Consider the following 26238-nt stretch of genomic DNA (forward strand, 5'->3'; position numbering starts at 1 on the left):
CTGTGTGGGTTTCCTCCGGGTGCTTCGGTTCCTTCCCACAGTCCAAATATGTGGTTTATCCATATGAGTTACAGGGATGGGGTGGGGCAGGGGGTGGGGAAGGTGAGATACTCTTCGGAGGAATGGTGTGGACTCAATGGGCCGAATGTTGTGCTTCCACACTGTGGGGATTCACTGATGATTCTTACTCTTGTAAAAACAAGTTTCGGTTTGAACCTCATAACAAAGACAGCTACTCTGTAAGTAGCATCTTTAAACTGTCATTTCAGAACCCAGTGGTGAGGTAATTGTAGCTTTTGAAACTTAGCCAAACATTTCTAATAGCATAATAATAAAACAAATAGCTCTGTTGAACCAGCTTGACCAGGTGTTAATATTCTTCCCTAACCTAAAGCAGATGGTAGTCAAAGCAAACCAGCAGAGAATTTTGGCTAATGACGTCAAACATATGAATGAGGAATATGAGTAGGTTACTCAACCCTTTGAACCTGCTCTACATTCAGTATGAGCTTGGTTGATTTGATTGTAACTGAGCTGAAAATGTGTTGCTGGAAAAGTGCAGCAGGTCAGGCAGCATCCAGGGAACAGGAGAATCGACATTTCGGGCATAAGCCCTTCTTCAGGAAACATCAATTGTAACATCAATCTACATTCCTCACCTACTTCTGATAATCTATCACTGCTTTGCTTAATAAGAATCTGTCTGCATCTTTCAAAAAATATTCAAGGATTCTGCTTCTGCCATCTTTTGAGGAAGAAAATTCCAAAGACTATGTCCCTCTCAAAGAGAGAAGAAAGAATCACCAAATCTCTGTTTTAAATGGGCGTTCCTGATTTTTAAACAGTGAAGCCTAGTTCGAGATTCTCTGACATCCTCTCCAAATCTACCCTGTCAGGATCCTTCAGAATCATACATTTCAGATAGGTTACCATGAGTAAACTTTTTGAAATGAGCATGAGTGAAAATGGCCTTGTTAAGTTTAGGTTTCTCACCGATGTGAGTCACACCCAACCTCTTTCTCCTGTTGGGAAAAAAATAAGGTGTTACTTTTGGGAGGGCTAGGGCAGGGTGGAGTCGAGTCAAACTTTCCCATCTAGGTCCCCACCTGCCATTTGTAATGGTCCAAATGCAAAAATATGGCCTTTTGCGTTAAACACATTTGTGCCAGTTTTAGTATTAAATTTGTTGATGATGGATTTAGTTTCAGGTGAACCTGCTCAGAACTGACATTCGGTGTTTGTATTGGAAAGTTAGATGTCCGCAGTTACTTTATAGTAATTTGTGTTACTATGTATTGTACTTTATAGAAGATCATCATAAAATCCTGTTCTCCGAGGAATTATGAATCATCAAATAAGGGTTTCATGTTGCAGTCCATTCTCCGATTCCATGCTCCATGGCAAGAGCCAATCCTTTGTGGGTATGCAGAATTACAGAGTCAGTCCATGCAATAGCCATTGACACCATAATAGGATTAAAAATTCTACAGGAATAATACCATTGTAGTAATATGATATCATGAAATAGCTTTAATCATTTTCTTGATTGTATATTGTAAATGGCCATTGCAGTTGAAAACGTTTGCTTTAAACTGAATGTTATTCTTGGCTGTCCATTTGTTAGGAGAAAGTGAGGCCTGCAGATGCTAGAGATCAGAGTCAAGAGTATGGTGCTGGAAGAGCACAGCAGATCAGGCAGCATCTGAGGAGCAGGAGCATCGAGGTTTTGGGCATAAGCCCTTCATCAGTCCTCAGCAAAGGCCTCACCTCCTCCTCCCCCTTACTGAGGATGAATGTTCAGTCCTCAGCAAAGGCTTCACCTTCATCCCACTATGCTCCAGATTCCTGATGAAAGGCTTATGCCCGAAACATAGTTTCTCTTGCTCCTCGGATGTTGCCTGACTTGCTGTGCTTTTCCAGCACCACACTCTCGACTGTCCATTTGGTAGGACAAATATCTTAAACTATGAGATTACCCTATAAACTTTAATTGTGGAACTTCAAATTATACTGTTGGGCAAGCACAAAGAGACACAGACCACATAGAAATTATCCTTGCATTTAGATGACAAATGGCAATCAAATAATCTATTCATTATAAACCTATTCAAATTGCTTTTTCCTCCTTTGCTTTGTGGAGTTTAGTTAATATAATACTTTTTTTGTTTGATTCTAGATTGCGATCTCTGGTCAAACAGCTGGAACGAGGCGAAGCTTCAGTCTCAGATCTGAAGAAGAATTTAGACTATGCAGCTACAGTGCTCGAGACAGTCTACATTGATGAGACACGGTATGCATGTAAACCATATTATGAGAGTGTTATATTTTTTGTGCTTGACTTCAGCCACACTATCGGGAGTTTCCAGAATGGGAAGCCACCTTGGAAAGTGGTGCAGAACAAGCTGTGTTGGTTTGTCTGGCTGGTGTATATATTGCCTGCACAATTATTTCTTCTATAGTGCAATCGTCATGTTCTTATGTGGCCTTGTGCTATACAAGTATTGCACAGTACAAATAACACTTAAAGTGTTGGTGATGCAATCACCCTATAGCTACAATATGTTTTAAAAGTTTGTGCTTTAGAAACAGCGTTATCTATTCGTCAATCGCATTGACAAAACGCACGTTATAGCAGAATGACCTGTATTTAATTCCCTTGATTGCAATGGAAATGAATAACAGGCTCAGTTTATTGAGAACAAGTGATCCGATATTACCCTTTTACACCACTGCCTGAATTGAATTTCTCTCTCCTCTGTCCCAAGGCTTTCTGTATATTTTTTGTTGGAATTTTAGAATATTTTTGTTACAATTGGCTCTCTGAAATAAATAGTAGCCTGACCCTAACTGAGGGTGGATAACGTTACAACAAACCTCTGCTTCAATCGCTGTCCAAATAAAACCTGAACATGTCAATGCCAGGAAATAGAAAACATTGAAACATGTAGGGGGCCCTTGAAATATTATTGAATGAATTTTAAAATATTTTTGACAATATTTCAGAAGTAGTTTAAAATGTATTTGTTTTTATTCTGCCTACCACTTTCAATGGTAGCTGTTTAGTTAAATCACATCTCTCACCTGAGTAAATTTATCTTTTCCCCAGTTTCACTTGTTGCTCGCATCAAGTTACTATGGCTAAGTTTTGCATGTCATGCACATATCTGATATTTAATTCTGTCTTCAAGGAGCTGACGTGCCACCCTCCCCTCCCCCATTTGCCCATGTCTAAAGGCCAAGCCTCCTGAATCCCTCCCTCTGAGGGCATTTATTGTGAGGTGACTGGAGGGTCGCTTTCAGTTTTTTGCTTCTTCCTCATGTTCCAGAAACTCCATGCTTTAAAGGTCTCAAGTAACAATGTAACTGAATGATCTATCTACAACATATGAAAAATTTAGATTGCCAATCGAATTTCCAGTCCTTTTTCCCATAATTGTTGTCTTTATCAAGGTATTCTCTTGATTATAACTGGCTCCCAATTTTGTTTCCTCTTGAAATTACATAAAGCATTTACAATAAATATTTTACTGAAGTAAGGGTAGGTCTTTTTCTGGTTCTATTACAAGCCTGGAGATGGATTACTATTGGTTCAATTGTTTTACACTTCTAACATTGTAGGTTGACCTGCCTAGCTTTTAACCGTCAAACTCCAAGCTGGTTTGAAATGCATTCACTTAAGAGGTTGACTAAGTTCCTAACCAGATGATTGCCTTTATTTGTTCGTGGAATATGGATGTGTTAGCTAGGCCATCATTTTTAAAAAAATTTATTCAACAGTACAGTTTACAAACAATTAACATTAACCGCTGTGTACAGAGAAACAGCAATTTATAAGGGAGAGGAGCGGTAAAGCCAGATCCCAAACTCGACCGTTCAACCAGTTTTCAGGGAAATGAGAACAAGCCTCAAATCCCAGGCCATCATTTATTATCTGTCTGTAATTGTTCAGAATCAGGAGATTGGCAGTCAAGAATCAACCACCTAGTTGTGGATCTGGAGTCATGTGTAATGCAGACCAGGTGAGAATACTGGATCTCCTTCTCCAAAGAATATTAATGATCCAGATAGAAATTGACGACAATGGGCAGTGGTTGTCATTAGACTAGCAATAAATCTCAGATTTTTATTGGATTCAAACATCACCTTCTGCCACAGTGGGATACAAACCTATGTCCCCAGGACATTAGCATGGGATTCTGGATTAATAGTGTAGTGACATTAGTACGATGTCACCACCTTCCCTTCTCTTAACATATCTAAAGGTAAACATTGATTCCTAAATCTAAAAGCTATATTCTAAAGCATATGAATTATGAACTGAACATTTGCAACAATTTGCACATTGTGATCTTGTATTGTACTCGATATTCTGGGCCTGTGAGGTCATTAAACCACTTTATAGCATGAAACCACAGCTGCTGCCCTCATGGACAGCCTTCAGACACATCTCATTTATTTCTCCAGCAATCTTTTTATTCCTATCTGTGTGAAACAAAATTTTCTTGCAAACCTTTACAGCCCTCAGCATTACATCTGGAGAAATCACCGAAATAAGTGGCAGCTTTCAAATGTCTGCTCTGCATTCTGCTTATTGCTGCTCTCATGCCCCTGAGTCCGAAACCCGTAAACTTGCTCACTTAGAGGGCCCCTTTAAATTCGAGTTGAAATTGATTCAAATGGGTCATCACCACACCAGTTCAGCTGAATTCTGTGGAAATGATTTGACAGTGCATTGGTTGAGTTAAGAGGCCCTTGGCTGGTTAATTGAAATACTTTTGGATTTTCAGCATGCTGATGAACATCCACAGTTTCTAAGGTGTTGGGAACTCACAATCAAGCCTGATATATCCAGGCCACTTGGAATTTCATGAACATTAATATAAATGCAGAAAGTATTTCAATATTGAGCAAATTCCCTTGCAAGGGTATATAGATTGGGTATACAATGTTAATTAAAGTATTTAATTTAATCATGAGGCACTTCGAAAAAGAAGACTGCAGTGTGCATAATGTTGACCACTCCCATATGGCAGACTGCAGGATTCATCAGACAATGAAAGCCTCACATTAGTGGTTTGACCTAATTATTCTAGGCAGAACAAAAGAAAACACATTTGATTTGATTCTTTCTTGTCATCTGTACCGAGATATAGTGAAGAGTATTATTTTGTGTACTGACCAGACAAATCATACCTTATATAAGTACATCAGGTTAATAGAACAGAATGCAGAATATAATGTTACAGCTACAGAGAAGGTGCAGAGAAAGATCAAGATCAACTCGGAATATTTTTCTCCACGAACCATGACTTTAGAGCCAATTCCATGACTTACGTCTCTACTCAACCAAGAGGTCATTTTTCAAGTGCTTTCAGTTACAATTTGTGCATCGATACAGCTTCACACTGTACTCAAAAAAGCTGCTTCATCTTCAAGTCACCAGACATGTTCTCCACAGAGCAGACTACCTTAGTCTGGAAACATGATGAACTGCCACAATAAACTGTTCCCCCCTTCAGGCATTCGATTCACAACCCTTGCTGTTTGCTCCGTAGTTCTGAAGAAGAATCATTTTACTAGAAATGTCAACTCAGTTTCTCTCACTGCAACTGCTGCCTGAGCTACTGAATTCTCCATCACATTTTGCTTTTATTTAAGATCTCCAGAATCTTTGCGATATTTTGCTTTTATTTATCTTCCCTAGTTAGTAATAGATTGAGACCCCATGTTAAGCATGGACTTGACATTATATAAAGATGAATGATTGAATATTTGGTATTCATTCTTTGCAGCAAAGTTGACTATCTTCATCATCTGGACTTCTTGGTAGGATTCTGAAGAATGTACAGATGATTACTAAAACTGAACTACACCAAAACATTTCTATTGAAAACAAGGCATAAACCTCAGTGACTGAATTTCTGATCTAGGATTTCCTGCCCTAATATTTCTATCTGTCTCCAACATGGGCGTGTTTTTGAAGGGGTGGAACTGAGTTTTTTTTTTAATTTGGATGTGTCATGTGCAGCAATCCTGGGGAACTTTCTCCCTGGAATCAAAGTTAATATCAAAATTCTTATATGATAACCTCCAGAGAGTTTTTATGGTGCTTCCTTTAACTGCCTTGAATGTACATCCTAGAGTTGACCTTATATGAGAATTGACTTGCATTCTGGCGACATAATCATTCCAATTCAGTAGTAACTATTCTGATATGATGTGGACGCTTGGCCTACTGGCTCGGGTGAACGCCACAGTGTCTGGTATTTCCTCCTGTGATCTGATCTTCAGATGTTTCCAGAGATCTTCAAGTGAAATAATTTCAGTTTCTTGGCATGATGCTGTTACGCAACCCAAGTCTCGTACATAGAGCAGAGTGAACAGGGCTATTGTTTGATAAATCTATAGTTGGGTAGGCCTTCTTCTTCTTTTTTCCCAGATGCATGTTCAAGGTCTCCTCAAGGCTACATTTGCTTTGCCAATTCCTGCATGTGTTTTGTCATTGACATATATAAGTGAACTTATCTACTGCTGACAGGTATGGATCACAGTCTTAGGTTTGAGATAGGGGTTTCCTGATACATTACTTCAGTTTTTCTCATGCTGATTGGAATTGTGTGCATGAATTGCAAAACCAACCCACACTATAGTATATGTCCAACTTTAAATTGGCACTAGTGCACAGCTATTGGTAAGTGGGAAATTGTGAAGCATGACTTTGGAGAATTATTTTTTTCTTTATCTGGAGTCATATCAGTTTGAGCAGCTTCCTGTCCACACACAGTCTGATTTCGATGTCAGTGTCACCAATGTTGAAGACATCAGAGAGCATGAGAAGAAAACAACATACTCAAAAGGGTTAGTGTTAGTATTCAGCCCTATTTAACTCCATGATGCTGGGAATTGATCAGAAAACCCATGGTTATCTAGTACATACATGAGCATGCTGACAGGGAACTGTCAAAGTCATATCATTAGAACTATTGAGCGATTGTGATGAATATCTCAGGACAAACAAATTTTATTTTCCAAAGGCCCTGACGGCTGGGATTGTGTCAAAGGCCTTGGTCAGGTCAACAAATGTGATGTAGATAACCATGTCCTGTTCTTGGCCTTTCTCCTTGTGCTACCTAAGTCCAAACACCATAACTGTGGTTCCTTAACCCTTTCTGAAAATGCAGTGGCTCTCTGGCAGCATGTCACAAATGAGATGAGGAACTAAGCAACTCAGAAGGATCCTGGGGAAGATTTTGCCAGAGAGGATGAAGATCATGTGAAGATTGATGTGAGATTGGTGAGCTGTTTTCCACTTGGATAGGTGGTCAGTGGAGGCATCTTTGTATTCTTGGGATGTTTCACTCTTTCCACTGAAAGAATTCAGTGAGCTTCTTGACCAGGCATGGACCTGCTGTCCTGTAGATCCCAACTGAGATGATATCATCTCCTGGGGCTTGCCTCTCGACATGTGTTTCACTGTGTTTGTCTTGTATAACTGCTTGGGATCGTTGGTAATAGAGTAGTTGATTACAATCTGTGGCACCCTATTGATTGTTTCTTTTTTTTGAGGAATGATGTCTCATTGAGGATCGGTTTTGCCTGTGGAATCTGAATTCTGTCTGTGATCCTTGTTAACCTGCCAGGGCTGAGGATTGGAGATGAACCAGTAGACTGGATACATAAACAGGTTTCAAAATATTGTAGAATCTCTTCCAGTCTGTGTGGCTTGCGTATGATTGAGGTCCATTTGCTTTCTGATTCAGCCAAGTGACTTTTCTCTCTCTGAGCTTGATTTTGACAGTCCTGTGGATGTTTTGGAGGCATAATCCTTGGATAAGGATGATTTGTCATTGAGGTAAAACTAGAAGAGGGGATATTTCTTCCCCAGAACTTTATCAATGACCTGATTGTTTTCATCAACCAAACCTAATGCTTATGAGAGGTAGGGCTAAATATCCCTAGAATACACTATATCACTGAATGTCACCCAGTCATCATCAATGCAGTGTATATCCATTTTTGAATGCACATCCAACTCTCCAGTTTCTTTGAGAATGATTCATCCATACATGAGGCTTGAGACAATAAGACACTTATGAACTTCATGATCCAGGATCATTTTGATAAATCTTTGACATGATATAATGGTGGCAGTGAGTGTGGCTTTTTGTCACATGCGCATCCTGCTTGATGATACCCCTTTGCCTAATGACATCATTGATTAGAAACCACTTCTGAGAGTTGGGCAGTATCCAAGATGACATAGTGTGATAGGGAAATGGAAAATTGTGTTGCTGACTCAGAAAACTGTGCTGCTCTGTGTACATTCTCAGCAAGGGGAGACCTTTGCTGTTACGACTGCCAACCCTAATTTTTTAAAGATTTCATTCCACGTCTGGTGTTCTGCACGAAATCTTGTGTTGGATTCATCAACAAAGTTTATCTTTAATTAGTTTGGCATCACAGCAATCAAGGAATGGCATCACAGCAATCATCCTAGATTTATCATGAACCTTACCAGAGTTTGTCATAGTTGGGGCGTGCACACTGATGACAGTCACTTGTCAGTTGCCTTGCTGTTGGCTTTTAAGTACCATCAAACCATCATGGCTCAAAAGGAGAACACTCATCTGATTGTGACTGAATGATTCTTTAGATGATAAATCCACTAAGTCCCAGCCGCTCACTCCTTCACGGCAATATTTTCTTCTTCAAACATTTATCTAATTCCTTGCCTTAAACAGATCCTGCTCTGGCTGTTTGAAGGTCTTCTGTTAATCATCTAAAATTTGCAGCCTCTGCATATCAACACTTCAACCACTGGAAACTGTTCATTTTTATTTTGTCTATTCCACTTGCAGTAAAAGCCTTACCTTAAACATCATCATTTAGTGACAGACAGGTGGAAAAAACACTGACAAATCCATAGGCAGGCAGTGACAAACCATCATTATCCAAGGATGATGCCTCCAGAACATCCACAGCACTGTCAAAAGTAAGCTCAGAGAGAGGAAACACACTTGGCAGGCAGAAGGGAGATGAAAGAGACAAAAGGTCAAATCATTTTGTTGAACTCACTGGATTACCCATTGTGGAAAAAAAAAAGCTTGTCACATTTAACTTTAATTCAAGTTTGAGTTGACTCCTTGCATATCCATTTGATTACAGAAAATATCACACCTGTAATTTGTGGTGAATTCACAGGCCTATTATTATGCATGATGCGATGTGTCTGACCACGTTAAAAAGAATATTCAGGATGGAAAGGGTTTGACATGAAGGGACTAGCACCTGTATGTTCAAAGGTATCTGTCTAATTTTGTCTCTTCCAAACACAGGCACCTTCTAGATACAGAGGATGAACTCAGCAATATCCAGTCTGAATCTGTTCCATCAGAAGTCCGTGACTGGCTGGCTTCTACATTTACGAAACAAATGGGGCTGATGCTGAAGCGAACAGAGGAAAAGCCAAGGTTCCGCAGTATTGTACATGCAGTACAGGCTGGGATATTTGTAGAAAGGTAGGGAATGTTTCTATAATATTCTCATGGCTAATGGCTTTATTTTGGTGTTTATGCTGATACAAGCATAAAAGGTTAATCCTGAAGAAGGGCTTATGCCCGAAACGTCGATTCTCCTGTTCCCTGGATGCTGCCTGACCTGCTGTGCTTTTCCAGCAACACATTTCCAGCTAAAAGGTTAATCAACAAACTTGAGTCTCATGAAATAGGAGGATCATATCAGCTTGGATAAAAGAAAAAGCTCAAGGACAGTAAACATCAATTTGTGATTACAGTCTTTTTTTTCCAGGATGTAGGGTGGCTTTGCCAAGGATCAGCTCCAGGACCATTCCATTTTTTATATATCATTGCAATTCCAGTCGAGGCCACTAAACCCATGCTACAATCTGGTTAGAAAGAAATAAGTATTTTTTATTCAAAGTAGGGAAAGTTTAAATTCCTAGTTACTCGGAGAATAAAGTACTTTACCAAAGGAAGTTATAAATTAGAATAATTTAGCATATACAACTTAATCTTTAGTATCAATAATTAATATGAGGTAAATGTGGTTTAACAGGCAAACTGATTGAATATCCTCCAAAGCACATTGAATGGCATTTACGATTAAAAGAAATCCATTCCATGTCTTTCTCAGTGATCTACCCAAACACTTTGTGTCACTGAATCTCAGTATAACCATGCCTGTTTCACAAGGAGTTTCAGTTATTAACTTTTGAATATCTAGTCTCAGAAACTACTGAACAACAACTCGTATGTTGCTTGGAAGCCATCCTCCTCCTCCTTTGGTATGTAAGTAGTTTCATGCTTGAACTTTGAATGCCCCAGCAACTGTTCACCACCTAGTAGCCCACCCTCTCCTTTTGAGATTATACTCTACCAGATCCACAAGGCTGTAGACCATCTCCATGGAGCAAGCAACTTAGCTTGGCTGGCAGTTTGGTCTTCCTACCTAAGAAAGGATATATTTGATGTAGATGGAGTGCAATGAAGGTTCTCTGGGCTGATACAGGGGATGGCAGGACTGATCTCTGAGGAGAGGTTAGTTTGACTGGGCCTGTACACACTAGAGTTTACCAGAATGAAAGGACATATGATTGAAATGTGTAAAATTCTAACAGAGTCAATCCTGCTAGTTGCAGAGAGGATGCTTCGTGGAATAAAATTAATTAGATAATTTCATAAAAGAAAGCTCTGTAATTGGACATTTGGTGTGTCAAAATCCAAATGGAAATCTATAAGCTAGAAGTCATTTTTTTTTGAGTGACCGCTCTAAATGAAGTTATTTTTACCTTAAAACTTATCAGAATCAATATGAATCAAATATGAATTAATAGGGTATGGACTATAAATTGCATATGGAATAGCAGATGCAATAAAGACTAATATTTGTAGTAGTTTCTGTAGTTGTAGACTGCAATCGATGCCATGTTTATGTGTCAGTCACATGGCCTTTCCATGTAAAATTCCTGTCCCTTTCCATTGGGAACTTAATGATTCTCAGCACCTTTAATCTAAACAAACTTCCCTAAAAGGTACACATTCCCAGAACCATTTCAACTCCGAGTTCTACTAGTCACGGTAGCTATCCAAATCTGTCAGAATCTCTCTTTCCGCCGCTGTCTTTTCTCATTTTATCTTTGCACCACGTGGCTCCCATATTCAAATATGCTTCCTGGTGATACTGGTCTAAGGTCAAGGATTACCAGGCCACATGATCAATGTTCTTCTGAATCAAAGTTTCTAATAGATCCCTTTACAATTTCAACTTAGAAGTCCTTTACAAACATTAAAAACCTTTACAGATTCCCTAAACATTTTAAAGTAAGTACTAATCTTCCTTACTGTTACTGCTTCTGGATCAAAGACAGTCAAACTTCAATGGATTTCTGTTTAAATTTCCCTCCATGGCAGCTCAGATATTTTTCAAGCCAAAGTGTGTGTCCAGAATTTTGGGCTTTACTTTGAGTTAAGGATTCTTTTTAAAATGATAGTCTGACATAGTTCGGTGTTCATGACAAGGATTGAATTTTGTGTTTTAATTACGAAACTAAAGAAATGAAACAGTTTACTAGATTAAAAGCTCAGTTTCATTATTAGACATGAACATCTTCAAAACCAAAGTTATACTAATTATCTTAATTTAGCTGCAGGCATTTCCACACTGGGTATTAAATGGGAGAAATTTAAATGTCTGGTAGTGGCCCATGTATCATTTCTCATTACATTAACAAGTGACTTTACACAAGCAAATTTCTCTTGCTAAAGGTTTAAGAATATTCTGTGAATTGAAGATGATGGGCCGAGGTGTGGCAGATGGAGTTTAATTTAGATAAGTGTGAGGTTCTATGTTTTGGTGGAGCAAATCAGTGCAGAACTTAGTGGTTAGGACGTGGGGTGTGTTGCCGAACAAAGAGACCTTGGAGTGCAGGTTCGTAGTCCCTTGAAAGTAGAGTCTCAGGTAGACAGGGTAGTGAAGAAGACGTTCAGTGCACTTGCTTTTATTGGTCAGTGCATTGAATATTGGAGTTGGGAGGTCATGTTGCGGCTGTACATTGGTTAGGCCGCCTTCAGAATACTGTGTACAATTCTGCTCTCCCTGCTATAGGAAGGATGTTTTGAAACTCGAAAAGGTTCAGAAAAGGTTCACAAGGGTGTTGTCAGGGTTGGAGAGTTTGAACTGTAGGGAGAGGCTGAATAGACTGGAACTATTTTCCCTGGAGCATCGGAGGCTGAGGGGTGACCTTACAGAGGTTTACAAAATTATGAGGAGCATGGATAGGATAAATAGGCAAAGTCTTTTCCCTAGGGCCGGGAAGTCCAGAACTAGAGGGCATAGGTTTAAGGTGAGAGGGGAAAGATATAAAAGGGACCTAAGAAGCAACTTTTTCTCACAGAGGGTGGTGCATGTTTGGAATGAGCTGTCAAAGGAAGTGGCGGAGACTGGTACAATTACAACACTTAAGAAGGCATCAGGATGGTATATGAATAGGAAAGATTCAGAGGGAATCGTGCCAAATGCTGGTAAATGGGAATAGGTGAATTTAGGATAGCTGGTCGGCATGGCCTAGTTGGACCGAAGGGTCTATTTCCATGATGTATATCTCTATGATTCTATGACTCTAAGATGGATGCGTAGTTTTGCTGATCAATATTCTTCCACTACCCAGATAAAATATCAGTTTTCTGTCTTCACATTCTGCCGTTATCTCTGTATTTTGCTGTGCTAACAGCTTCCTTTTCATTGCAATTGATTTTGCTGAAAGAAACTGTTTTATTGGTGACTAATGACTAATATTTGTTTAGCGTTTTAAAATTTACATCCTGATCAAGGGCTTGAAGTGTGATTTTTCATCAGTTCACGCATGTTGACACACTGACAAATGCGACTGATGCAAATCAGCATTGCATTCTTAATTGTCTTTCTTTTCTGAACTGCTCCTAAACAGAATGTACAGGCGAACATCAAATATGGTTGGACTAAGTTATCCTCCTTCAGTCATCGATGTATTAAAGGTATTTTTGACTTCTGCTTTTTTTCCTCTATGACAGTCTCATTCTTTCAAACATTATGAGATTTGTGTAAGTCATTAAGCATATTGTTTGACAGAAGGGCAGATTTCAGAATTAGGTACTGAAATTTAAAGAAAAGGTTTATTTCATGCATTTAATTTAATTTTGATAAGGTTTAATTGCAACTTTGGAATGAATGTAGTTTGAATGAATTGAGCTTTGAGTCTGATGTTTGAAATACATGTTCAGTTGGAAGCAGCCAACTGAAATTGACCTAATATTTCACAAATTAATTTTAATTTCACTCATAACACGTGAAAGTTACTCTCAAAGTCACACCAATTTTAATTGATTGTGCCAATATCTAAAAAGAGGACTGATCATACTGTATTTCTGAAAGATTAATTAATGAATAAATGCAAGTTAAACCTTGATTCTTGATCTTGATGTCAGACTATTGGTATTGAACTTATCTGGATCTTGAATGCTTGAATTTGATATTGATATGTATCTGAGAAAAGGATAAATAGAGATGTTGCATCTTTGGTCATGTGATTAATAGAGCTTCAAATGTAAATTTTTAAAAGTGCAAGGAGCATAGCAAGTGGGTCATTTTAACTGTGTGGGAATGTGAAATGGTTAGTTAATTGACTTGAAGGTCTCTGGATTGCTGCCTAAGCCATGTACAAATTGGCAGAGAGAGAGAGAGAGATTGATCAAGAAACTAAACACACGGCTAAAGGGCTGGTGTGGTGAAAGAGGGATTCCATTTCATGAGCCACTGTACCAGCCATAGACCTCTTAAGAATTTGTGCTATTAGGATGGACTTCGTCCATGCTACGATGTGTTCCATTTAAATTAGAATGGGTGCAATGCAAGGTTAAATAGAGATAGGACAGATGCTTTAATTTAGTATGATGAGGAGAAGGTTTATGCAAGATATGAAGTTAACCTAAAACAAAAATAAAGCTGGTAAAAAGAGAAGACAGGTCAAACTAAAGTAAGGGAGGACATACACGGTCAGTGAATAAATAGAATTACACAACAGAATATAAAGTAGATGTTTAAAATTAATGAGTAAGAAAAATAAAGAAACATCATGATGATAAAGAAACAAGGAAAGAATTGAGGGTATGTGGACCATCATGCAACAGAAAACATGACAAGGATGAATATGAAGTATTTAGGAATGATGTTGAAAGGAAATTGGGAATGCAAGGAGAATAATGAGTTTTAGTTATCAGGAAACAAAACAAATCATAAATTATTCCGAAGTCACGTATGTAATAAAGGGAAAGATGGGCACTGTAGCTATAGAAATATTAAAAGGCAGAAATATTCAATAATTACTTTGATTCAGTATTTATCAGGAAAATTTTGTGGTTTTAAAAGATAAAATAAAAGTTAAATAACCAAAGAAGAAGTATTAAATAAGTGAATCAAACACAAAGAGGATTCTATTCATGAATTTTAAAGAAATTTTTAAGTAAGAAAAGCTTTAAAGAGAACCATTGGTGGGGACTTTGCTTATGTAGTTTAGCATTTGCAGTGGGTATGTAAGTGAGTGTCACTTCTGCTCGGCGGGGGGTGGAGGGGGTGCACTTTAATGGGCCACTTTTCCTCTTAAGTTTGCAAATCTCAGCTCATTCCACACACATTTACGAGAAGCATATTAATGGTGAATCTTGTGGAAGGCCTTTGCCTTTTGGTTCAAATGCCTGATGCTGTATTTAAAGTGCAGCTGGACAGGCATTAACTTCCTGTGAGCCAGGAACATCACTTGACCTCTAGGAGTGGATGCCTGCAGTTAAATATTCTGTGCCTATCACCCTTTGCTGGTCAGCCTATCTACCTTCCACAGACATACTTGAACCCCTAACTAGACAGACCTTTTACCACAGTCAACCTCCTTGAACCATGCCCATTAGATGCTAACCTGTCTCTCTCTCTCGGTCATTGACTATGCCTCTGCAACATGAGCTACCACCATTTGATGTCAATCATGGCATGGCATAGACAAACTCTTTCCAAAGAGGACAGAGCAGCAACTACTTATTCCAAAGTCCAGAAGGTGCATTGCACTTCTTACATGCAGTCTGAAATTGAAATTATTTACTTGTGAGTACTTAATTGGGAAGGGGAATTTTATTTGTTAAGAAGGAATATGTTGTGTTGACTTTCATCAGTTGAAGGATTGAGTCTTAAAGCTAATCTTTTACTGATGATGCACAAGATACAAACGCATGCAATATAACTTCCTAGTACACACTTTTGAGAAACTTAGCCTGACTTTAAAGTTCCAATACTTAATTGCAGACCATCATCCTATCATTGGGAATGGAACTTTTTGTCTCTTAATGCAATTTACTTCCTCAACCACCTTCCTGTTCAAGATTCCATCTATTGTTAAACTTATTTACAAGTTTATCAGAAAACATCAGCTGACTGGTGGATAGCTAAAGTTGTACATCGATATATATTTAAGAAGTGAGAGAGTGCATACCCAGGAACTACCAAACAACCATCTGAAAATTAGTGATAGGAAAGATAATGAGATCCTAAGCAAAGGTGAAAATGGAAAATGTGTTACTGAATGATGGAAGGCAATCAGTCATATGAAACATCCTCTTGTGCTTTGTTTTGCAGAATGTAGATAAATGGACCTTCAATGTTTTTGCACTGAATGAAGCCAGTGGAGAACATGCACTCAAATTCATTGTTTATGATCTATTCACCAGATATGACCTCATCAGTCGTTTCAAGGTTAGTGGTTGACTTTTCAATCTGCTTGAATATGCAATCGATTTCACACATGAATAAGTGAGTTAAATGCTACAGTTTTGAAACCCAATTTATTCATTGCTGTGTTTGAAAATATGCATTATCCCAGATATATTTTGTGGTATTGCAGGCAGGATGTCAAGACTGAGTGTAGTCTACAAATGAAGTCAGGTTAGAAAGCAGTGGATAGCTGGACAAAGCCATGTAGACATAATTCACTCTCCATTTTAAAACATTCACTGTGAATTTCCATGGAATTCTCCTGATCATCAGCCATGACTTTGGTGAATGTTTAGAAGAAAGTCTCTTAGAAAAGGCATAATTAATATTCATGCTGTAGCTCTGCAGTTTCTATGGGCTGCTACTGACAATATCTTTTTTATAGTTCATTGATTCATCAGGTGCAAGTGTCATTGCTAAGGCCAGCAATTATTGCACACTCCAATTGGTGTTTTGAAACCACTCTCTTGAAGCACTGCAGTTGATGTGTTGTGTGCACTCCTTCAGTGCTGTTAGATTGAAAGTAATGAGGAAGCACTAGTGATTTAGAATGATCTGTTGCAAAAGTAGTATTTCAATGCACTTGCTGTCTTTGCCCTAGCTAATAGAGGTACTATATTTGGAAGGAACTGCCAAAAAAACCTTAATGAGTTACTGCCATGCACCTTGTAGATGCCTCACGCTGCAGTCATGTTGCATTGGTAATGGAAGGAATGAACATTTAAGATGACGAATAAGCTATCATCAAGCAGGCTGTTTTGTCCTGGATGTTTTGAACTTCTTGCAATTTCTTGGAGATGTGTTCATTCAAACAAGTAGAAGGCATTTCTTCACAGTCCTAAATTGTGTTTTGTGGATGTTGAAAAGACTTTGGAGAGTCCAGCTGTGTGATAATGGATACATGATATTTAGTCTCTGACCTGCTGTTGTAGATATTATATTTATGTGGCTGCTAGGTAAGTGTCTGGTCACTGGTGGCCCCCTGGTTATTGACAGTGATATGATGGTATTGGTGCTGTTCAAGGTAAAGGAGCAATGGTTAGAATCTCTCTCATCGAGATGATCATTTGCTGGCACTCGTGTGGCACAAATATTACTAGCCGCTTATTAGAGGAGAAAGTGAGGACTGCAGATGCTGGAAATCAGAGTTGAGAGTGTGGCGCTGAAAAAGCACAGCAGGCATTCTTGACACCTATAGTGAGGAGAAGCCACACGTGACATTGGAGCTGCTTCTCAGAACATTCCAGAGATGACTGACTCCTCCACTTGTCCCTCCTTGTCATCATAAAGCCTCAAGATCTTCCAGCCAAGGAGGGCATTCTCAGTGCACCTAGATCTTCTGACCCGAAAAGCATCCAGAACAGCTGCACAAATCCTCCAGACCATCAGGGTCAACACAGAGCAGGCTCCTGCCCACTCCACCTGCAGAATGTGGACTGTTCTTAGGCATAATGGGAGGCAGAGGATGAAAATCCTTACTGAAGGTATATAGACAGCACTGGTGAAGCATTATTGTAAATAATTTTTCACTTCTTAAAATATGCCTTCAGTGCATTTCTAAATATCTGCTCGAGTGTAATTTTTCCTTGGGACATGATTATATAGCATTCCCGAGACAGATGAGTCATCTCAACAATGAAGAAAGTTATAATGATTTAAGATTTGCTCATTTCTCTCAAGCATTTGAATCCTGACTGCATATTGCCTCTGGCATCCTAGAACTATGACATTGATGACTAAAAGACATTGCACTTTAATGTGAACAAAGCTGAGACTAACTTCAGTGCAGGGACTGTGCTTGGGGCTGATCTGCACACATCATTCCACACTTACACTACCTATATTCCTACAATACCCTGAGAGTGAGAGTACAGAATCAGTGATGATTCCACACTTCTCTGCAGGAAAGGTTTCAATCTGTCAATCAGATGTTCAAGGGAATGCACTGTCATTCAAGGCTAGGAGATGTAAAAGAGGCATGGCCATCTCTTTTGTTCTTAGCTTTTTCTTAGCAGATCAATGCACTACATGCTGTCTGTCTCATCTTGTTCTAGAGGATACTCAAGTATTTTAAGACAACTTAGCAATCTGCGCACACCCTGAAACATTCACCAATGAGGAAGGGTCAAAAGGAGTTCCTTCAGAATTCCTTTCAACCTGCTAGCTATCATGAGAGACCTATCTCCACAACACACTTGATGGCAGCCTTACGAGCTACCAAGACTTGGGTTCATGTGCTGTCAGTGCATTGCCTTGCTGTTGCTTATTTCCTTAAGGTCAATAGGGCATATAAAGTGTAAATAAAGTGTAAAGATATTAAGCATACAATCAGATAGATGAGAAAACCTTCAATGAATAACATAAATGTCGAAGGACTGCAAAAATAACAAAGGTCCCCAGGTTCTTTGCATGAAGCAGGAGTTGCTTGCCACATTACCCGGAGAATGTTAAACAATCATGCAATGTGTAAATCCAGCTCATTCTTCCTGGAAAGGGGTTTCAATCTGGATTTCACAATCTTCCCACACTCAATAATCTCTCAATCGGTTATGCTGCCTTGAGTGATCCTCCTGGTCAATATCCTCAGGAGTTTAGAGTTAATCCCCATTTCATCTGCATCGAGGTCTTTGTTAGATTCAGTTGTGAAGGGAACAGTTTGCTACAGTGTTACAACATACTATTTCGGGGAGGTACTCCAAGAACCTGCCAGAATGGTCCGTAATCATGACCTCATCTTTCGGAGGCCTATGGGCAGTTCCATTATGTAGCCCTGGTGTAAATGTGAGCAGTGTCATAAGTTTGTTATTTAACAGTTTGAGACTTTTGAAAAAATGCCATGCATCTTGCTTGGAGAAGATCGCTCTTGTCTCTAAGCAACTACTTCTGTATGACCAGACGACCTTGGAAGGAGTCAGGACTTGGGAATTCTCTCATATGCAAGAGTCATCAGTGGTCATGTATAATTTGTGTATTGATGATGGAGCAGAAGCCTTCTCTTTTGACAAACTCTGGTGATAGAGTCCTCTCAAAGCAGTCTATAGATGCAGTCTATAGTGCCCTGTAGCTGAAGAAGCCAGTGTTGGTGAAGAACGCCACAGCGTGAGCTACTTGACTCTCCTTATCATAAGGGAAGGATATGGTGAGCTGAGAAAATGGCATCAGTCACATTCTGGGTGCATTTATGGCCAAGGAATGCCACAAAGACTTTGAAATGATCTGATGTCATAACAAAAACAGAGCAGCTGTAACCTTGATGGCCACTTCAATCCAGTCTTTCTGAGCACAATTCCTGCTCCAACACATGACACAGTTTGGGGATGATGTCCTTTCTCAGTGTCTGCACTACCTTTAAGAAAAAAGGAAGAAATTGACTGTAAAGCCTACACATCTGGAATTTACATTTTTTGGTGGATCTTCACCTTTTGCATCTCAGAGGGTATGCAGTAGCCACTGGAGGTTGCTGTTTTTGCTGGTGAAGTTGTAATTGCTGTCTCCTTCTAAACTGTTTTCAGATTTAAAACAAGACCACAAGGACCCCAGGTGTGGTGATGTCTACTGGAAGCTGCACAAACGAATAATCTGTGGTCAATGTCAGAAAGTTAACACTATTTTATTGAAGGAACTCCTCAGCCCTCACATCCATCGCGATGGAGTGTCATGTTGTACCCTCACAAGGTGTGGCAATGACAGTTTCCCACAGAAGCTAATGTCATGCCAACAAGGAGCTCTAAAATAGTCAAAATGTATGTTACATGACCAAAATTTTCAGTTTATGTTAGAGGGGTGGAATTCTGCCAGAAAGAAAACATAACAAACTGCCCCCATTGCTGTCAAAAGAAAAGATTCCCTTCCACATTACAGACCATGTCCTTGCCTATTTCTAGTTCAGTGTGTGAATGTGGCATCTGCAGAAATTTGTCAAGTAGTTCCAGTTATGTATTGTATTTGTGAGATGGAAGGCAAAATACTGTTTTTAGGTGCCTTTTTCTAATCACACTTGCTTAAATGACATGACAGGGAGCCAATAGTATGCACAACTTAATGGTCATGTTTACTTGAGGCCATTATTCCTAATGTGCATTCTTGGACAATGCAAGACTTGCTGATGAAGTCTAAAATTAAGCCAGACGGATGACATTACTCCAAAATGCAAGATTTTCTCTAAACTAGGATAGAAAAAATGGCATGCTCCATCCACTTTCCATGGGTGTCAGCCATTTCAAATTATTGTCAATTTGACGTTGGATCTGACATGTCAAAGTTCCAACTTTGGTTCAGTGAGAATAATTTGCAGGCTTCATTTGTGATGCACAAGCTCCCCATCGCCCATCTTCCCTTTTTGTTGCTCCAATGACCTTTCAGCATCTTCCTTGTTTCGGTTGAGCCCCTTAATATGCTATTCATGTCTCCACTTTAATCCAGGGCCCGTGAGTTTGGAAATTCCACAACACTGTTGTCACTACACCCTCGCATGCAGAGGTTGTAGTTACCATGACCTGTTTGAAACTCCTCTTCCATCCTGGTCCCCTCCTAAACATTATGAAGTCCCACTCTACTAACTATATCACACTCTGTCGTTGTCACCATTCCCTCAGTGAGCTCATCCCGGATTTAAGTTGCCCACTTTCTCCAGATCTCTGATTCACCCTGCTGCAATAAGCTCACTGATTATTATTGATTAAACACCTAGGACTGACCATTATCCATCCTCTGGACTGACTTGACTGAACAGCCCCAACTGACCAGGCCTAATTCCTGACTGATGTCCCCGTAATAGCCTGATTGGTGAGCCTGGAACCTCTGGACTGGTTGCAATTGATTTGGGGGACTTAGTGTGCCTGTCCCTAGACTGTAAGCACATGGAGATATTGGATGCACCAAATACCTGACACACTGTGGACAACCTCTTTGTTTGGAACCAGGCAAGCCTGTTGACTGCCTGTGGCAATACCCTTTGACTGACTATAGTCTCCCTTTATTCCACTAAGCACTACTGTCTTTCTGAAGGTATAATGTTGACATAACAGAATCACACAGGGACGTGTCTACCTTTTTGATTGTTCAGTACTCCGCACTGGACCCGATACAAGGGGAGAGGTAAATAATTTCTGTCGATACCTTATAAGTAAATCTCTGTGTTCAGTGAACTGTGTGCAGGGAAACTCACATGGTTTACCAAAAATAATGACTGTGCTACCTCTGTATGTCCAAGGACAACAATTGACTTAAAAACAAATAATGTTGGAAATACTCAGCAGTTCAGGCAGCACCTGTTAGAGAAAAAAATATATTTTCATCCTTTATCAGAATAGATGGAAGATAAAAATGTTTGAGCATTTAAACCAGTGAAGGGGATCAGGGGTAGGCCAGAAGGTTGGGAAAGTTAGCTGACACAGGTTTTCATGATGAAAAGAACAAGAACAGTGATGTTGGGTCTAGTAAAAGCAACATGGCCAGATAAGACACAGTCAACAGCAGTCTTCTGACTCTAACAGAAAGAGATAAATAAATGAACAAGCCAGCATAAAAAAAAAACACTAGGGAAAGAAAAGCACCCTAGATAGGGGGAGAGGTTATGATCCAAAGCTGTTGAACTCAAATATTGAGTCCAATGACTGTCAAATGCCAAGATAAAAGATGAGATGCTGTTCCTTATGTTTCTATTGAACTGCACTGGCTCTGTTAGGGACAGAGAGGTCAGAGTCTAAATGGTGAGCAATATTATTCTGAAGTTTATTTTGTTTGCCCTGGTATTCATCCAAAAATAATCAGATTTATTAAAACCAATATCAGAATTTGCTGTGGTGGAAATTATGTTTCTAAATTTTTTGTGTATCTGTTACATAACTGGACTAAGTTCTTTTTTTGCCTTATATGCATTTGGCAAATAAAGGCTCAGCCGAATAGACTTTGTCCTGAAATGTCAATTTCTTAACATTCAGAATTTTTCCTTTTCTCTCAGCTGCCATACAGCAAGCATTCAGCAGAACAAATGGGAGAGTGTAACTGTAAGCCATGGAGGCAATTTAATTTCCTGCATTGCACCTTTATTGTTACTGATTACCAAACGAGTGTTTCAGATATAATTACAGTGTAAATTTTCATTCTTCTATCTTTTTCTTCATTTCAGATCCCCATTTCCTCCCTTGTGTCATTCATTGATGCTCTAGAAGTTGGATACATGAAGCATAAAAACCCCTATCATAATCTACTACATGCAGCAGATGTTACACAGACAGTCCATTACTTTATCCTGAGAACTGGTATTGTGGTAAGCACAATAGCATAAACTTATGTAAACTCATGTTTGTGCATTTGAAGCATGAAAACAAAACCCACTGAGTTTTAAACAAAAAAAAATTAAAATGCAGCAAAAGAAAAGCAGAATAATCCTGGAAGGCTAGGCCATGAGACCCCTTTTTATTCAGTGTTCTATACTGCCGTGTTCCACTGGTGCCTGAATGAGGGATGTCAGTGCAAGTGATTGCTCATAATTGCATCAATCAAAATACTTATTTGTTAAGTGGTCCCTGCTTATATATTTATTCCACTGGGTACATTTGTCAATCCTGAGCTGTCAAAGCTGTGCTATGAAAGAATGCAGCAGAGATAATCAAATCTTCAATCCCATTGATTCATTCAAATTATAAACTGAGAGATTGGCAAATGGAACACTTTATCCTTGTTTCTCAACACGGTCAATTTCTTGTTTTATTCATTACTAATAGAATTCAGTATTTGTTTCTTGCAATTTGTTAGGCATATTAGTTATGCCATCCTGAAATTACATGTAGCTATGCCTCGCAGATTTAATTTTATGTCAGGCAGAAAGGGTCATTTTTTTTCTGGGAGATTTTGTGATCAAATAGCCAAGTATAAACAGCAGTATAATGAAAAATAGTCCTGCCCATACAGAATCTCAAATTCAGCTTTTCACAATCCTGAATTACCCAAACAAAATTCAACATTTATAACATTTATATAACTTATCCTGTGAAGCAGGCTTTGGGAGAACAGGGGTGTAGTGGTAATGTCACGAGTTTAGCAATCTCTGGACATGGATTTGAATCTCACCGTGGCAAATAGTCAAATTTGATTTCAATTAAAAGAAATTTGGATTTAAAAACCTTGCTTCATTGTGACTATATAATTGCTGTCGATTATAATCGCTTGTCATCAAAAACCCATCTGGTTCACTATTGTCCTTTAGAAAAGGGAATCCTCATTCCATGCACATGACTTAAATATTAAGAAGAAATATTAAGCTTTAAGATATTGTGACTTAATGCATGGAGCATTTGCAATTAGCCATGTTAAAACACATAGAGGGATACAATACAGCGTGGATTACAGAGATGAGGCTGTTGGGTGACCAGGGATGGGAACTGAATATCCAGCGGTGTTCAGTTTTTAGGAAGGGCATACTAAAGGAAAAAGAAGTGTAGTAGCATTGCTGACTTAATGCAATAATAAGAAAAATTGTCAGTGAACTATGGTTAGTGCTTAGAAACACCAAGGATGTAAAACTTTAGTGGGTGTTGCATATAGACCACAAAACTGTAGTGGTGATGTTGGGGAAGGTTTTAATTATGAAGTTAGAGTTGCAAGCAATAAAATTACACCTGTAATTATGTGTGACTTTAATCTGCTTATAGGTTGGGCAAATCAAATCAGTAATTGATTGAAAGTGTCTGAGTTAAACACAAACCAGGTACCTATTCCAGATCCACATGTTGAGTAATAAGTAACCCAAAATCAGAACAGTCCAAACTCTGTGTTGGTTGTGAATACCCCAGATCTCTTGTCCCCTTTAATTTGTGTTAATTGTTCAAAAATGGAGAATTACTGGGGCTTCTTTGAAGGTCAAATATGACAACTAACACTGAGTACAATACTCCAAACCATACCTGAGGGCTATATTTTTTTCTGCTTTTTCTCAAATGCATGCAATGCGGAGGGATGAACAGCATTGCTCTTTGCCACCTCTTCTGTATTGGCACAAAACCACTGCTTCCTCTATGGGTTCGATGGTGTCTGCTGACTGGAAGTGAAAGTCTGTGTTATAAGTTTCATTGTGTAGTGCTGGGTGCAAATCAGGGAGAAACTGGCCCCATAAAAACTAACCTGATGCTACTGCTTCCTAAAATATAGTTTAGTCACTTTTGGTCTGAACTTGATAGGCTGACATTGCAAAGAGAGGTTTTCAGTGGCTCCAGAATGGAATGGGTTCAGTGTCCTGCTGCCCATTTTCTCCTGTTACCAGTATTTAGAATCTGACTTCAGATTCTTTATGTTGTTTGAGTGAAAATACTTATGCCATCTGACCAAACAACGACTTCATCAGAATATGTGGAATATACAGAGAGAGTTGCAAAATCACAGTTTCACTTCAGCAACACTGTACGTGTATGTGCACAGCTCGGTATGCTTGTATGTGTATATGTGCACATATGTTTGTATTCTCAATCAGTAGTGGCCACATAAAACAGATTGAATACATTTAACTTTAATTAAATAGACCAACGTACAAATTTGACTAACATACAACTTTCAGCAGCTGGCTGGGTGATGTGGTGTGAATGATAAATTCCATCTTCTATCCTGTCTCAAATTCATATCAATTGCTCTTAGTCTTTTGCATATTATGGAGCTTCCATTAGACTCCTTCCTTTTAATCCTGCAGAACCACAAGTGTCTAGACTTCCTCATTCTTTCTTGTCTGTTCCTTTGGTGGCACTGTCTGTGCCCAGCGCATTTATGCATTATTAAATTAAGTCTAAAATGACTTAATTCGTTCCCAGCAAGCTACTCTTCAAGAAGTCATGGGTTGATGCAACACAGGAGAGCATATTGCACATCAGTGTTAGTTCTTTGGAGCTACTGATTACTCCCACTTCCATGCCTTTTTCCTTAACTGCTGGTTTTTTATCCCCCTTTTCAGGTTGTTATCCAATTTTATAATGAAATTTGAAATAATTAGGATATTTATGTAATCTGGAAAGGCATGTACCAAAATGCCATGCAGAATGTTTGTTAAGATGGAAACCCATGGAACTGAGGGGAAAGTGGACACAGATTGGGACAATGACATTGAATAGCAGGTGGATTGACCTTTCTCAGACTGGGAATGGGTTTAAGGTCGTCTTCTCCAGGGTCTGGTTAGTGGCCAGCCATATTTTTATTTTATATAAATTGTTTAATCTTGGGTATAAGGAACAATGTTATAAGGATTTCAGATGATTCAATATTTGGAAGTACAGTAGAAAGTAATCAGCATAATTGTAACCTTCACGATGATGAGCAGGGTGAACAGGATTATGGTTGGTGGGTTCAATGTGGAAAAACTAAAAACGATGCAATTTGAAAGGGCTAATACAGGAAAATAGCAAGTAAGAATTAGAATTCCTACAATGTGGAAACAGGCCGTTCAGCCCAACAAGTCCACACTGACCCATTCCCTTATGTTTACTATTGACTAATATCCTATGCTGTGGGCAAATTACCAGGGTCAATTCACCTAAAGTGCACATCTTTGGATTGTGGAAGGAAACCAGAGCACCACACAGACATGGGGAGAGTGTGCTGACTCCACACAGGAAGTCCCCCAAGGCTGGAATCGAACCCAGGTCCATGGCTCTGTGAGGCAGTAGTGCTAACCACTGAATCACTGTGCCACCCCAAATGGCATTATTTTCAATGGTTTTGTTAAGCAGAGAGAACTTGCTGATAAATCAAGTCAATAATTTAATTACTTCTATTTACAAATGTAGATCTAGGTTACAAAAGCGGAACAAATTTGTTAGAACTTTTAATTACCTGATTAGTTATTAGCTGAAATGTTGTGGGTAGTTGGGCAGTCAAGAAAGGTGTAAGAACCCTGAGAAAAATATAAAGAATGTTTACCAAGATGCTATTAGGATGAAGGACATTATTATAATTAGAAGTTACAAAACTTCATGCTGCTGTCGTTGACAGAAAGAAAATTAAGAAATGAAAAGACTTACATTCAAATAAAATAAGGACAAAAAGTGCAGGAAATACTCAACAGGTCTCACAGCATCTGTGCAGAGAAAAGAGTGTTAAAACCATGTTAAAGCCATCATTAATGACTGAAATATTAACTGTTTCTCTCTGCAGGAACTGCCAGTCCTGTGGAGCATTTAACGCATTTTCTGTTTTTATTTTAAATAAACTTAGTTACGCTGACATGGTTAATTATGAAATATACTTGAATATGTGTGTGGGATCTATACATGACCAATGTGGGAACTAGAAGCAGAATGTAGCTGCAGATTAGTATCTGTATAAATTTAGACAGGATCTGAAGGTCAAATTGTAGAGATAGTTAGCATGTATCACGGAGGCCTTATGCCGACTGATCCACTCAGCTACTTACCCACTACTGAATTACAGAAGATATGCACCATC

The 26238-nt window shown here is 39.0% G+C and overlaps 1 protein-coding gene across 8 annotated transcripts in view; it reads left to right on the plus strand.

Moving 5' to 3' along the window:
• LOC122549286 (calcium/calmodulin-dependent 3',5'-cyclic nucleotide phosphodiesterase 1A-like) overlaps positions 1-26238 on the plus strand; it is a 650398-nt gene that overhangs the window by 468271 nt on the left and 155889 nt on the right. For all 8 annotated transcript variants that reach the window (XR_006311479.1, XR_006311480.1, XM_043688810.1 and 5 more), the window contains 5 exons: positions 2177-2290; positions 9336-9518; positions 12965-13031; positions 15676-15792; positions 21941-22081. Coding sequence is in view for 6 of the 8 variants with exons in the window: in XM_043688810.1 (XP_043544745.1) it covers positions 2177-2290; positions 9336-9518; positions 12965-13031; positions 15676-15792; positions 21941-22081 (622 nt within the window). In the remaining 2 variants the exon portion in view is untranslated. The remainder of the gene's footprint in view (positions 1-2176; positions 2291-9335; positions 9519-12964; positions 13032-15675; positions 15793-21940; positions 22082-26238) is intronic.

The sequence above is a fragment of the Chiloscyllium plagiosum genome, chromosome 4 (genome assembly GCF_004010195.1).
Source record: "Chiloscyllium plagiosum isolate BGI_BamShark_2017 chromosome 4, ASM401019v2, whole genome shotgun sequence".
NCBI lineage: Eukaryota > Metazoa > Chordata > Chondrichthyes > Orectolobiformes > Hemiscylliidae > Chiloscyllium > Chiloscyllium plagiosum.